Source organism: Nerophis lumbriciformis, linkage group LG32 (genome assembly GCF_033978685.3).
Source record: "Nerophis lumbriciformis linkage group LG32, RoL_Nlum_v2.1, whole genome shotgun sequence".
NCBI lineage: Eukaryota > Metazoa > Chordata > Actinopteri > Syngnathiformes > Syngnathidae > Nerophis > Nerophis lumbriciformis.
In genome coordinates this window covers 11,420,470-11,436,779 of record NC_084579.2, presented here as the reverse complement: position 1 = coordinate 11,436,779, position 16,310 = coordinate 11,420,470, and the positions used below count along the sequence as shown (strand labels likewise).

At 41.3% G+C, this 16,310-nt stretch overlaps 1 protein-coding gene across 1 annotated transcript in view; it reads left to right on the top strand.

Moving 5' to 3' along the window:
- The window catches only part of nup155 (nucleoporin 155), a 35,150-nt gene that overhangs the window by 17,835 nt on the left and 1,005 nt on the right, over positions 1-16,310 (top strand). Inside the window, exons 24-34 of the mRNA XM_061926842.1 lie at positions 3,594-3,732; positions 3,804-3,939; positions 7,078-7,231; positions 7,305-7,409; positions 7,476-7,630; positions 7,711-7,840; positions 8,979-9,092; positions 9,173-9,293; positions 9,367-9,477; positions 9,675-9,811; positions 11,988-12,094. Of these exons, the coding sequence (XP_061782826.1) occupies positions 3,594-3,732; positions 3,804-3,939; positions 7,078-7,231; positions 7,305-7,409; positions 7,476-7,630; positions 7,711-7,840; positions 8,979-9,092; positions 9,173-9,293; positions 9,367-9,477; positions 9,675-9,811; positions 11,988-12,094 (1,409 nt within the window). The remainder of the gene's footprint in view (positions 1-3,593; positions 3,733-3,803; positions 3,940-7,077; positions 7,232-7,304; positions 7,410-7,475; positions 7,631-7,710; positions 7,841-8,978; positions 9,093-9,172; positions 9,294-9,366; positions 9,478-9,674; positions 9,812-11,987; positions 12,095-16,310) is intronic.

The window sequence follows — 16,310 nt, the reverse complement described above, 5'->3', positions numbered from 1 at the left end:
AGTTTTGTTTTGTTTAGTTATTGGACTCTTTAGTTTCTGGCTTTTCACTCCCTTGTCTTGTTTCCATGGTTACCCATTAGTTTCACCTGTTCCACGTTTGGACTCATTGTGCACTCTTGTTTGTCACCATAGCAACCCATTAGTTTTCACCTGTCACGTCACGCACCTGTTTCACGTTTTGAGTCACGCACCTGTTTTCGTTAATCATGTCTGTAGTATTTAAGTTCATTGTTTTCAGTTTGTCTTCCTGGCGACATCCCGCATTTATGCTTCTGCACACTCTCCACACACCCTTAAGACCCTTGCTGCTCTTTTTTCATGCCGGTTTCTCGTCCAAGTAAGTTTTCTTTATTCATGCCATAGTTTGCAAGTTTTGTTTAATTGTTCATAGTTTCTGCTTTTGTGCAAGTTTTGTGTTTATAGTCAAGTTTTGTACTTCCGCCCCTGTGCGCGCCTTTTGTTTGATCCTTTTTTTTTGTAGTTACAGTGTTTAAATAAATCATGTACTCCCCTTCACGCCACGTATGGTTCAAATCTTTTGCACCTCGGGAGAACAAACCAAGCCACAGTCCCAGTCGTGACAGATGTCGCCAGCAAGACAAACTGAAAACAATGAACTTAAATACTACAGACATGATTAACGAAAACAGGTGCGTGACTCAAAACGTGAAACAGGTGCGTGACGTGACAGGTGAAAACTAATGGGTTGCTATGGTGACAAACAAGAGTGCACAATGAGTCCAAACATGGAACAGGTGAAACTATTGGGTAACCATGGAAACAAGACAAGAGAGTGAAAAGCCAGAAACTAAAGAGTCCAATAACTAAACAAAACAAAACATGACTAATACAAAACATGGTCACACAGACATGACATCTTCAACTGAATGTAGCTTCCTTGCTAAGGTCTCTCCACAGTGAATCACTTATGCTCAACTCTATGGCGGCCCATTTCCGTGGCAAATTTCTTACATGTAGCTTACCACCATCAGTGCAGCCAACCCACGTTACGCTAAACCACGTTACGCATAAATCATATAGCCCACTACCATGTCAATACACAAAGTAGAAAATCATTACATATAATGCATTATATTGTGCCAAGCAAATACCACCCCATATGTACCCGATACACATACAGTACCAGAAACCGCAATTAGCCGTGCTAATGTTGGAATGCATTTCCTCAGAGTATCGGCATATTGAGAACGAAATAGGCAAGGACACTACCCATATCCACATAGGTTTCATTTGTCGAAAATATATGTTGCACTGTCAGTTGGAATACACATCGACATACAGGCTAACAAATTTAACCTCGTTAGCCTATATGTCGATGTGTCATTGACCGGGCGAGCATGCTAAGTAAACATTACACTAGTGTGATAGTGCTTTGCTCCTAAGCATTCATTGCACAAACATACTAGCTTTGTTAGACAGTATCATAGACTGTATAGGACAAAATAGTTTACATACGAAATGTCCATTTCCATTCATTACAACTAATAAGAAAACGTAAATGCCTGACTTACCTATCAAGGAGGAAATTAGCAAGTTTGACGTCAGATGAAAAAAAATCTTCTCCGCCTTCAATCGTCTCCATCTTTCAAAGGCATCCCCGATACAAATCCTCGTTTTGTTCCTGGCTTTGTCATGAATAAGTTTAAAATCATAACGAGGCCTTTTAGATTTACTAAGGTCTGACATGTTTAGTAACTTTACCAGTGGCAATAGCTCGAGGAAGAGGGCAGTGCGTAATTGGTAACCTGGATGTGACACACTCACAGACTTTCTAATTGGTCAAACGGTGGAGTGCGGGGCATCGAAAACAATAACAATATTTCGGGGCTGTAAATCAAATTTTGAATCGAGCATATCCCGGCTGAACTACCGTTATCAGTTTTAAAAGTATTCGAAAAGAACATGATTTGTTAATGCCTTTTGACATATCAGGGCCATTTAATGATGACTTCACACGTAATTATTACATATGGCTCCTTTAAGTGTTGGTAGCAATGTGTTAAAACAGAAAGTAACCAGATATTAACAGTAAATCAGCAAGTTGAATAATAATAATTTTAAGAATGGGGGTTCAGATCCAAGGATGTTGTAGTTTGTGAAGCCATTTGTGGCACTTGTGATTAAAGGCTGAATGTTTGATTGATTGATTAATTGATTGAAGAAAATGATACTACCGTAAATGACACAATATGTTACCGCATAAGTCAGCAGCCACATTAGGAGTATTTGAAACCTGTTTTACTAAATAATATATTGTGATGTGTGTGTGTGTGTGTGTGTGTGTGTGTATATATATATATATATATATACAGTTAAAAGCCAGTAAATTAGAATATTTTGAAAAACTTGATTTATTTCAGTAATTGCATTCAAAAGGTGTAACTTGTACATTATATTTATTCATTGCACACAGACTGATGCATTCAAATGTTTATTTCATTTAATTTTGATGATTTGAAGTGGCAACAAATGAAAATCCAAAATTCCGTGTGTCACAAAATTAGAATATTACTTAAGGCTAATACAAAAAAGGGATTTTTAGAAATGTTGGCCAACTGAAAAGTATGAAAATGAAAAATATGAGCATGTACAATACTCAATACTTGGTTGGAGCTCCTTTTGCCTCAATTACTGCGTTAATGCGGCGTGGCATGGAGTCGATGAGTTTCTGGCACTGCTCAGGTGTTATGAGAGCCCAGGTTGCTCTGATAGTGGCCTTCAACTCTTCTGCGTTTTTGGGTCTGGCATTCTGCATCTTCCTTTTCACAATACCCCACAGATTTTCTATGGGGCTAAGGTCAGGGGAGTTGGCGGGCCAATTTAGAACAGAAATACCATGGTCTGTAAACCAGGCACGGGTAGATTTTGCGCTGTGTGCAGGCGCCAAGTCCTGTTGGAGCTTGAAATCTCCATCTCCATAGAGCAGGTCAGCAGCAGGAAGCATGAAGTGCTCTAAAACTTGCTGGTAGACGGCTGCGTTGACCCTGGATCTCAGGAAACAGTGTGGACCGACACCAGCAGATGACATGGCACCCCAAACCATCACTGATGGTGGAAACTTTACACTAGACTTCAGGCAACGTGGATCCTGTGCCTCTCCTGTCTTCCTCCAGACTCTGGGACCTCGATTTCCAAAGGAAATGCAAAATTTGCTTTCGTTAGAAAACATGACTTTGGACCACTCAGCAGCAGTCCAGCTGGTGTCGGTCCACTCTGTTTCCTGAGATCCAGGGTCAACGCAGCCGTCTACCAGCAAGTTTTAGAGCACTTCATGCTTCCTGCTGCTGACCTGCTCTATGGAGATGGAGATTTCAAGTTCCAACAGGACTTGGCGCCTGCACACAGCGCAAAATCTACCCGTGCCTGGTTTACGGACAATGGTATTTCTGTTCTAAATTGGCCCACCAACTCCCCTGACCTTAGCCCCATAGAAAATCTGTGGGGTATTGTGAAAAGGAAGATGCAGAACTCCATTAGTAATACCATTATTAGTGTGTGTGTTTGCATATCTGTCATGGTTTGTTTGATAGCACATTTGGCAAATATTGATTTTCTGCTGTCTCCCACTCCAGGCGAATGAGTTGCTGCAAGGCTCCAAGCAGATCCAGAATAGAATAGATAAGGAGAGAACACTAAGAGAGTCACTTCGTCTCTACCAGCAGATCAGCCAACACACTGACCTGCCACTGGTTTGCTCCCAGTATAGACAAGGTATGGTGCAATTCTACACCTGCATTACCATGTCGACAATGTTTTAGTTGACGTCTCTGACATATCTGTAGTGCGTTTCTACGAGGGAGTCCTGGAGCTCTGCCTAACAGCCGCCGACAAGAAGGACCCACAGAGGCTGGGCCCCCACTTTTACAAGAACGGAGAGCCTGAAGAGGACCACACAGGACAGCAGGCCTTCCAGGAAAGGTAATTACTTTAATTATTAGGGTAAGGTAAAGGTAAGGTAAAAAATGATGGTGCGTTGGAAATTACCGTATTTTCCGCACTATAAGGCGCACCTAAAAACCACAATTTTTCTCAAAAGCTGACAGTGCGCCTAATAACCCGGTGCGCTTTATTACGATTCATTTTCATAAAGTTTCGGTCTCGCAACTTCGGTAAACAGCCGCCATCTTTTTTCCCGGTAGAACAGGAAGCGCTTCTTCTTCTACGCAAGCAACCGCCAAGGAAAGCACCCGCCCCCATAGAACAGGAAGCGCTTCACCCGCCCCCATAGAAAAGGAAGCGCTTCACCCGCCCCCGGAAGAAGAAGAAAAAACGCGCGGATATCACCGTACGTTTCATTTCCTGTTTACATCTGTAAAGACCACAAAATGGCTCCTAATAAGCGATCCGGTTCATAAAAAGACGCAATCTCTCCATCCGCACACGGATTACTACCGTATTTCACAGCAACTGATATTCCTGTGAACCGCACTGTGGAACGGGAGCACGTACGGTGAATATTCGCACCACAGGGAATGAAGTCATCCTTCACTGTGGTTCTAGCTTGCCATGCTAACTTCCACTCATGGTGATATTCAAAAGGAAGACCTTGCCAAAAGAGACCTTTCCAGCCGGCGTCATCATAAAAGCTAACTCGAAGGGATGGATGGATGAAGAAAAGATGAGCGAGTGGTTAAGGGAAGTTTACGCGAAGAGGCCGGGTGGCTTTTTTCACACAGCTCCGAAGGCGAACACACCTTCACTAAGACGGGCAGACAGCCTCGGACGACATACGCCAACATTTGCCAGTGGATCGTAAATGCTTGGGCAGATATTTCGGTCACAACTGTGGTCCGAGCTTTCCGGAAGGCAGGATTCACAGAACAACAGCGACACTGACTCCCGATGACTTCTACGAGACGGAACCGGCCATTTTGGATCCCGTATTCGCCCAACTTTTCAATTCGGACACCGAAGACGAAGAATTCGAAGGATTTACGAATGAAGAATAACTTCAGAAGGTGAGCGCTATGTTTATTTTGTGTGTTGTGACATTAACGTTAAAGCAACATTATGTTGCTATTGTTCTACACCATTTTGAATTTTACTATGTTTGTGATTGCACATTTGCGTACATTTTGGGACAAAGTTGTTAGAACGCTGGTTTTCAATATATTATTAAAGTTTGACTGAACTATCTGACTGTTTTTTTGACATTCACTTTAGCGCAGCGTTTTTTTGACATTCACTTTAGCGCAGCGTAGGCGCGGCTTTTAGTCCGGGGCGGCTTATTGGTGGACAAAATTATGAAATATGTAATTCATAGAAGGTGCGGCTAATAATCCGGTGCGCCTTATAGTGCGGAAAATACGGTACATCACAGCTAAGTTATGTGTGTTCCAGTTAAGAGGTTAGAAATCAAGAGGGCCACATCTACAAAAGCCACGTTTGCGCTTAACTTATGGAAAAATAGGCACTCTTTCTGCAACTTTCAAACCTAGCGGATGAAGAAGAAACACATATGCCTTAGCAATGTAGTAGTACACATGCATAACACTACAGTAACATTACCATTTATTAGGGGTGTAACGGTACACACAAATTTTGGTTCGGTACATACCTCGGTTTAGAGGTCACGGTTCGGTTAATTTTCGGTAAGAAACCAACAACATATACATTTTTTGGTTATTTACCAAATTTGCAAAATCTTCCACCAAAAATATTTTTCTGAGTGGAATATTTGATGTGAAGTAATCGGAACCTTGGATAGGTCAATTATTCATAATACCGTAACATTGATTTTGATTCAATATTATGTTTTAAGCCAGTGGTTCTCAACCTTTTTTCATTGATGTACCCCCTGTGAATTTTTGTTTAATTCAAGTACCCCCTAATCGGAGCAAAGCATTTTTGGTTGAAAAAAAGAGATAAAGACGTAAAATACAGCACTATGTCATCAGTTTCTGATTTATTAAATTGTACAAAATATTGCTCATTTGCAGTGGTCTTTCTTGAACTATTTGGAAAAAAAGATAGGTTTTTATTTATATTTATAAAGGATTTTTGAATTGTTGCTATTCTTAGAATATTTAAAAAAAAATCTCACGTACCCCTTGGCATACCTTCGCGTACCCCCATTTGAGAACCACTGTTTTAAGCAATGACAGTTTGAAAGAAAAAAAAACAGCTTTGTTTTATTGGTCAACATTGCAACTTTTTCTAAATTACATTTCACCTTTAAGCTTTTTTATTTCACTTTTGTTATGTTTTTGTTTATTTTAATAGTATTTTTAGAATGTGCCGTGGGCCTTTAAAACATTAGCTGTGGGCCGCAAATGGCCTCCTTTTGACACTCCTGCTATTGATAATAAAAAATTAAATCTGATAAATCTATGGATAAAAAGCAGAGCCTGGCGACGCATGCGCGTTTATCATAGCTCTCTCGCTCTCTCTGTCTCTGCCCCTCCCTCACCAATTGCTGCTGCGCGCACAATTTGTTTTGTTTTCAACCCCTTCTTAACCCTGAACGTACTTTGAAAATTCACGCAACCCTAACTCAGAATGCAGGACATTTGAGGCATTTAAGAAACTCCGACCTGACAGCTACGCAAAAGAGGACATGTCCGGTGAAAAGAGGACGTATGGTCAGTCTATCGTAGCCCGTTAGCTGCTAGCATGTCGTGTGTTGTGCCTCGGTGTGCATTGTTTACACAACGTGCGTTACGCTACCCGGTACTTAATATGTCCGTGTTGAAACTCGTTCGATACACCTCCGAACCGAAACCCCCGTACCGAAACGGTTCAATACAAATACTCGTACCGTTACACCCCTACCATTTATTCATAGATTTATACAAAAACTTGTCAGAATTGCTAATAACAGATATTACTATTATTGTTTACAATCAAAGCGGTCATCTTGGAAGCCAACTCAATGTGTAGAGGACTCTCCGACTTTCCGAGTAGAAAATCTGACTTTGGGGGGCGTTCCAGTTGAAACTTCCGATCAGGAACATGGAAATTCCTACATCCCAATACAACTTGAACGTACCAATAGTGGCGGATTAAAAACTAAGCACACATGAAAGACTTACAGGTATTTTGCCATTTTCTCTGCAGACTTTCCTGTTATAAGTGCATCACAGACACCATGCAGGAGCTGGTGAACCAAAGCAAAGCCGCCCCTCAGTCGCCCAGCGTCCCAAAGCAGCCAGGCCCTCCTGTCATGACTTCTGACCCCAATATGCTGAGTAACGAAGAAGCCACAGCCCATGTGAGCAAAAAAAAAAAAGTTTCAGCATCATGTTCACAACCTGAATTTATAAAGCGAATCTGTTCTCTTTTAGTTTGAGCAGATCCTCGGTTTGGCACAGAGGTCCCAAGACGAGCTGTTTCACATCGCTCTGTACAACTGGCTCATCCAGGCCGATCTGGCGGATAAGCTTTTGGAGGTAGCGTCTCATGTACTTATTTTTCCTTGAATTCTTAGTGGAAAACTGATCTTTTCTGCTGTCCAGGTGAATTCGCCATACCTGGAAGAACACCTCATGCATATGATCAAACAGGACCAGAGCAAAGTACACAACATGGACCTCCTGTGGCGCTACTACGAGAAGAACCGCAACTTCGGCAAGGCCGCTCATGTCCTGGCCCGCCTCGCTGACATGCACAGGTTAGCGAGGCACTGCAGAGTATTTTTGTGCTTCTCTGAAAGACATTCTAAACGTTTTTCTTTCTCTTTTGCATATGCAGCACAGAGATCTCTCTTAAGCAGCGTCTGGAGTACTTGGCCCGAGCCATCCTGTCTGCAAAGAGTTCCTCTTGCATCTCTGCACTGGCGGCAGACGGCGAGTTCCTCCACGAACTGGAGGAAAAGATGGAGGTATGTTTAAAGAAGTGTGAATCCCATATAAGTAAATTGTAAGTGCCGACTCGCACTGTGCTTTGTCCCACTTCTTCACACTTTAAGTCTGGCATGGTTTGTTAGTGTGAATGTGATCCAGAGATGGGTACCTTTTACACTGGAATCAATACAGTACCAATTTTGGGTATTTTAGTGTGTGTTGAAATATGTTCATAAAAGGTAATTATTTAAACAACATTTAAGAAAATGTTAATGAATTACCGTATTTTCCGCACTATAAGGCGCACCTAAAAACCTCCAATTTTCTCAAAAGCTGACAGTGCACCTTATACTCCGGTGCGCCTTATATATGGACCAATATTGAGCCACAACAGGTCTCACAACTACGGGATGCATAACGTAACCCCAGCCTCTACTGTAGCGTCTATTCTATGCGCCTTATAATGCGGTGCCCCTTATATATGAACAAAGTATAAAATAGGCCATTCATTGAAGGTGCGCCTTATAGTGCGGAAAATACGGTAATTAAAAAAAAAATCAATTTAACACGGAACATTGCTGTCCAGCTGTTATCTTGTTTTCTAACACTTTTGAGTGTCATTTGCAAGTACTGTACTGTATTATATAGTAGACTTTGCATGCAATTCCAATTTCAAGAGATTAGATGGCAGTAGTGTATAGACTCTTGTGCGATGCCTGAACCAGGGAGCAGTCATTGCCTTTGGATTTGCCAGACGTTTCATTAGTTGAGCCCACAAAGTGTTGACACTGTAATTACAGTATTTATTATACAGCAGCTGTTTGATTGTAAAGTGCATCTTAGTAGTTGTAGTTTTCATTACCAGTTTTAGAGGTATTGAAATCGCCATGTAAAATCACTAATGCTAAACCAGACCATGTTTATAACTAATCCAATGAAAAGCAGAGCCTTACTACTGTACTTTTAAACATGTTCTTTTTCCACCACTTTGCACAATTGTAATAAGAACAAGTCAAAATAAGACTTAAAAAGACTAGGATTAAGAAAAACGATCCACAAAGTTGGTGAAATTGTAGCAATATAGCAGCGTAGAAGTGATGGAAAAAAAATCACAAGTATGAGCGCCGAGGGGGGCTCTCAGTAATGGTGTAACCGTGCTCTGGTCTGTGCTCCTAGCTGGTTCGTATCCAAGTACAGATTCAAGAGACCTTGATCCGACAGTACTCCAACCATCCTTCAGTGAAAACCGCCATCTCTCAGTTGGATTCGGATCTCATGGACATCACCAAGGTGACGTGCATCAGGATTACTGGCAGCCCGCCTCTTCTCTGACATCGAGAGTTCATAAGTATATATGTTGTTACGTGCAGCTCTACGGGGAATACGCCGACCATTTCAAACTGTCCGAGTGCAAGCTGGCCATCATTCACTGCGCGGGACACTCCGATCCAATCCTTGTGCACTCGCTCTGGCAGGAAATCATAGAGAAAGGTAATGATGTAAAGATGTTGCACTTTGCTTGATTCTTAATTTGCTGATGGTTGTTTTGAATCTGGTCTTGTAGAACTGGCAGACACGGTGGCCATGAGTCCAGTCGACAGGATGAGATCCGTCAGTTTGAAGCTGGTGTCGCTGGGGAGGATTTACGCGGGCACACCAAGATATTTTCCACTGGGTAAGTGTTCATCCCCACTGGACACACACTTCTTTATAATGCTTTCAATGTAGTGGGATAATTAGTGGCCCCTCCAGGAGCACAAAGGAGCCTGTTCCAACGCGTCCTCTCTGTAGACTGAAAGATAAACTGTCCTCCAGACACAAAATGTTATTTTAGACTGTGTTCAATGTCAATTTTGTACCCTGCACTTGTAGAATTCCTGGTGAAGTATCTGGAGCAGGAGGTGTGCCGCCTCAACTGGGACGTGGGCTTCGTTACCTCCACCATGCAGGAGATTGGGATGCAGTTGCCACGTCTTCTGGAGGTCTACGACCAGCTTTTCAAAACACGGGTAATTGCGACAAATATGTACCGCATGACTTTATTCCCACTTTTAAAGGGGAACATTATCACAATTTCAGAAGGGTTAAAACCATTAAAAATCAGTTCCCAGTGGCTTATTTTATTTTTCGAAGTTTTTTTCAAAATTTTACCCATCACGCAATATCCCTAAAAAAAGCTTCAAAGTGCCTGATTTTAACCATCGTTATATACACCCGTCCATTTTCCTGTGACGTCACATTGTGATGCCAATACAAACAAACATGGTGGAAAGAACAGCAAGGTATAGCGACATTAGCTCGGATTCAGACTCGGATTTCAGCGTCTTAAGCGATTCAACAGATTACGCATGTATTGAAACGGATGGTTGTAGTGTGGAGGCAGGTAGCGAAAACGAAATTGAAGAAGAAACTGAAGCTATTGAGCCATATCGGTTTGAACCGTATGCAAGCGAAACCAACGAAAACGACACGACAGCCAGCGACACGGGAGAAAGCGAGGACGAATTCGGCGATCGCCTTCTAACCAACGATTGGTATGTGTTTGTTTGGCATTAAAGGAAACTAACAACTATGAACTAGGTTTACAGCATATGAAATACATTTGGCAACAACATGCACTTTGAGATTGCAGACAGCCCATTTCAGGAGCGCTAAGAACATATATTTTTCCACGATTTCAGCACTCAGGTTAATCATACCTAAATAGACACAAAATACTGCATTACACAAGACTACCCGAATGTACTCGAATGATTGAAAAAAATAAATGTTTTTAAGCTAAATTATTGGTAAACACAGTTTATGTATAATAATTTATGTAAAACCGCGAGTAATGAATAAAGTTTTCATCAATTAATATATTCTGTAGACATACCCTCGTCCGATCTCTTTTCCTGAAAGCTGATCTGTCCAGTTTTGGAGTTGATGTCAGCATCTGCTTTGAGTGTCGCAGGATATCCACACATTCTTGCCATCTCTGTCGTAGCATAGCTTTCGTCGGTAAAGTGTGTGGAACAAACGACTGACCATTTTGTCGGCTTTCCCCACAGCCTTGTATTTTGAACAAATTTCGTCCAATTTCTTGCCACTTTCGCATCTTTGGGCCACTGGTGCAACTTGAATCCGTCCCTGTTCGTGTTGTTACACCCTCCGACAACACACCGACGAAAGTGAGAAAATGGCGGATTGCTTCCCGATGTGACGTCACAACGTGACGTCATCGCTCCGAGAGCGAATAATAGAAAGGCGTTTAATTCGCCAAAATTCACCCATTTAGAGTTCGGAAATCAGTTAAATTATATGGTCTTTTTTCTGCAACATCAAGGTATATATTGACGCTTACATAGGTCTGGTGATAATGTTCCCCTTTAATAAAACAAACAAGCAGGAAACAAACGCAGAAATTTTATATCCGTGTATTTTTAATTAAAAATATCAATAAAAAATTATGTAAACAAAATTTGTTGAACGCTCGCCTCAGCTGCAGGTACTCGCTGTTCCTCTTGCCTGAACGCTGCACAGAGTTGCAGAACGGGGAGACAATCAAGAGCACCGAACAAACCAGAGCTCGGTTACTTGTTACCCACTCTGTTCGCTTTCAGAGCCAAAACGTTGACTGCTGTCCACTTTGCTGCTCATCATATTTGGATAATTACATTCCGAACACTGTTAGCTCCGATCCGAACCAGTTGTAGCTCTACAGTATTTATTAGTAGCCAGCAAGAAGGTACATTTTTGAAGTGACTGATTGTAACCAGAGGTCACAACACCGTATTAACCGTGGCAACAAAATAGAGTTGTCAAATGGGAAACGTTTTCAGAGTTCTTTGCATGCATGTTATAGAATTTTACATTACACTTTCAATGATAACAATGTTAGTAAATTATCTACTAAAAACTTAAAAGTTCTGTGGTACATTACATGGGACTTGTAAGTGTCAAAAAGACAGCCAAAAGAGGTTGGGAGATGAGAATAAATCTAAAGTTAAAATATAGTGTACAAATGCACCCAATTGCAAGAAATGTAGTTTTGATTTTCAAAATGTTCTTTCGGGGTTTGCGTGGAAGCACTTTGTGCTGATAGAAATTTTCCTCAATTTTCATGTTTTTTTTCTCAAAAGATGCTCACATCCCTGAACAAACAAAAAAACCTAACATGTTGATTATTGACTTTTGCCCTTACAGGACCCCTACTGGCAGCGTTTGAAAAAACCTCTGCACTTGGTGGAGTGTATCCACGTGCTTCTGTCCGGATATGTCAACGACCCAAGCAGAGTGCAAACATATGACAGGTAATCAGCCTCTCACTTGCAGTACAACTTTTTGGCCTTGGAGGGTGCTGTTGCACTGGCTCTGATCTGTTTGGCAGCTATTTCTTCTCATTTAGTGTTCTTATTGCTAAAACACACACTTTTTCATGCATCCGTCCATCCATCCATTTTCTACTGCTTCACGGGGGGTGCTGGAGCCTATCTCAGCTGCAACCATTTAAAAATATATATCAAATACACAAACATTAGCAACACTAGTCGAGCTTTTTTAGCTACAGTGCTAAAATTAAGGATTATCGATTTGGCCTAAAACCTATTGTGATGTATATTGCAGGCTCCTGTGAAGATATTATTTAAAATTTAAATGATAATGGAACCGTTTCAAAATGGGTTAGAAAGAGTTCTAATTTGACTACTGATGTATGTAGTAACATACTGTTATTTCCAGTTATTTTCTCAAAACTATTCTGGATTCAAAATCGATACTTTTTTAATAACATTGGGTGCCAGTTCTATGAATAACTACAGGTTTTATACATTTCTATAATTAAAATACAACTTGTTTTGTTGAATACAATTTAATAAAGTCAAATATAAATAAGGCAACAAGAGAAGTATCCCAGAATTCTCTTTTCTAAAGTAAATATGTACCGCAGATATGGCCATCGACATCAACGATATGATTTTCCTGAGTGGCTGGACAGTGTAGCGTGTTATGCTATTCCTCGTCCTCCTGTGATAAATGATCATTGTAAGAAACATGGTTGATTTGCTGCTATAGAGGCGAGGATTGATAACTTAGAAGTGGCTTTGCACTGTGGAGGGGCGTTAGCCGCTAGCTACAATTCTACAGTGCGTTGAGGATGCGTTTGTTCGCTTGTCCCTGTCAAATTTGTGGGACACAGCTAAAATGTGTCATCATCATGCATTATTACAACATAATACTAATAAATGCTCTATTATCAGCTAAATTGATATCATTTATATCAGACAGCAAATTAAGGCCTGGGGGCCGCATGCGACTTGTTGAGCTTTTCAAACTGACCCGCCGGACATTCCCAAATCATTTTTTTTAGATCTTTAAGCTGGAAACTTTAGCTGCCATTATGATGTGCAGTGATGTTTTCAAATTAATGTAAGTCTTTAATTATGCAAAGTAGTTCAATGGTTGGAATCTGCGCTATTGCAGGACATACTAGTTACTGTGGTAATCTAATTAGTTACTATGGTAATCTAAGTCACACCAGCTCAGACGAGGCACTGTGGGTGGGGAGCGTTTCCACAGAGTGTTTCCAGAGCGGCCAGCTTGAAATGCGGGTGTCAGGGACAGATGCAGAAGGAGATTTTTACAAGCTTTGTGATGTATCAGATTGTAGGTGGGTTTTTTTTCCCCACCCTTGGCGTTCATATTTCGCTGTTTGTTGCATATTTGTTGTAAATTATGTGGATCGAGAGGGGGTGTGACGTTCATATGTTGTCAATATTCAGTGTTTTATTGGTCATAGGCGTAGTGGGTAGAGCGGCCGTGCCAGCAACCTGAGGGTTGCAGATTCGCTCCCCGCCTCTTACCATCCAAATCGCTGCCGTTGTGTCCTTGGGCAGGACACTTCACCCTTGCCCCCGGTTCCGCTCACACCGGTGAATGAATGGTGAATGAATGATAGGTGTGAATGAATGATGGGTTCTCACTTCTCTGTGAAGCGCTTTGAGTGTCTAGGAAAGCGCTATATAAATCTAATCCATTATTATTATTATTATTATTATAGTTAATATTGTAAATCCCACATTATTTTCATGTACATTCTGGGTGTCTCATTCAGTAAAAAAACGTAAAATTCCATTCCATTTTTTAAGGCGGTCTGTCATAACGTTTTTAGCATTCAATCAGACATTATTGTGAGGTTTTGTATTAGTGTTCCTAAAAATCAGATATACCGGCCCCAGACACATTTTTTTCTTTAAATTTGGCCCCCCCGAGTCAAAATAATTGCCCAGGCCTGATTTATATTGTCTATATCGCACAACTCTAGCTTACATATTAACCCTTGTGTGGTGTTCGGGTCTTTGGGGCCCGTTTTAATTTTTTATTAAAAGAAAAATGATACAATTAATTAATTTTTCAAACTGAGACTCACTGGCTTTGGCTCATTTTCTGTGAAGAACATATATCAGAATACATATTTAATGACCACACACACCATACTAATAGAAGTGTGGAAATTGATGTTCTGTGTAACACACACACACACACACACACACACACACACACACACACACACACACACACACACACACACACACACACACACACACACACACACACACACACACACACACACACACACACACACACACACACACACACACACACACACACAGCAGGCCTAGACAGGAGGAGGACAGTGTGTAGGTACACAGAACATCAGAGGGTCAAATGTGCGAGAAAATGAGAGCAGACAGTGTTGACAAACAATGTCGCAACCTTGTGTGGGAACCGCAGGTGCAGAAGCACAAAAGAAGAATCCCTGTGGGATGCAGAAACTGGCAGATAAATTTTCCGTGCAACGTTCATATTGTTGTTATTCAGCTAGCGTTTGTGGGTCTGATGGACCCGTTGGATTTTGTGGCTTTTAATGCCTCACAATCAAACACTTTTATGTTAAAATACTGAACAGATGTTTATTGGGATATGGTAAACATCTGTTTGGTATTTGAACATGAAAGTGTTTGATTGTGAGGCATTAAAGGGGAACATTATCACAATTTCAGAAGGGCTAAAACCATTAAAAATCAGTTCCAGTGGCTTATTTTATTTTTCGAATTTTTTTTCAAAATTTTACCCATCACGCAATATCCCTAAAAAAAGCTTCAAAGTGCCTGATTTTAACCATCGTTATATACACCCGTCCATTTTCCTATGACGTCACACAGTGAAGCCAACTCAAACAAACATGGCGGAAAGAACAGCAAGCTATAGCGACATTAGCTCGGATTCAGACTCGGATTCAGACTCGGATTTCAGCGGCTTAAGCGATTCAACAGATTAGGCATGTATTGAAACGGATGGTTGTAGTGTGGAGGCAGGTAGCGAAAACTAAATTGAAGAAGAAACTGAAGCTATTGAGCCATATCGGTTTGAACCGTATGCAAGCGAAACCGACGAAAACGACACGACATCCAGCGACACGGGAGAAAGCGAGGACGAATTCGGCGATCGCCTTCTAACCAACGATTGGTATGTGTTTGTTTGGCATTAAAGGAAACTAACAACTATGAACTAGGTTTACAGCATATGAAATACATTTGGCAACAACACGCACTTTGAGAATGCAACACGCATTTTGCAGAGTCCAGTTTTCATCAATTAATATATTCTGTAGACATACCCTCATCCGCTATCTTTTCCTGAAAGCTGATCTGTCCAGTCCAGTTGGAAATGCATCTGCTTTGGGTGTCGCAGGATATCCACACATTCTTGCCATCTCTGTCGTAGCATAGCTTTCGTCGGTAAAGTGTGCGGAACAAACGTCCAATTTCTTGCCACTTTAGCATCTTTGGGCCACTGGTGCAACTTGAATCTGTCCCTGTTCGTGTTGTTACACCCTCCGACAACACACCGACGAGGCATGATGTCTCCAAGGTACGGAAAACAGTCGAAAAAACGGAAAATAACAGAGCTGATTTGACTCGGTGTTTGAGAAAATGGCGGATTGCTTCCCGATGTGACGTCATGTTGTGACGTCATCGCTCCGAGAGCGAATAATAGAAAGGCGTTTAATTCGCCAAAATTCACCCATTTAGAGTTCGGAAATTGGTTAAAAAAATATATGGTCTTTTTTCTGCAACATCAAGGTATATATTGACGCTTACATAGGTCTGGTGATAATGTTCCCCTTTAAAAGCCACAAAATGCAACGGGTCCATCAGACCCACAAACGCTGGCTGAGTAACAACAATATTAACATTACACAAGGGTTAACACACATTTGAACATCAACATCATGCTAGCTTAGCTTGCTCACAGTTTCCTTGTCCTTAACCGACTGATGGCTACTTGGCAGTACTCGAGGTTTTAATTTGGGATGTGTAGCAAAGCCTGCTTTTGTGACATCGTTCAGGGAGGATATCTTTACATTTTTGCGTAGATAGATCTTGTCTCCTGCTTCTGCTGCTAAACACCGCTTGCTGGACTTGCTTGAACTGCAGCAACGCAGCATGGTGTTTCATTACTTAATCC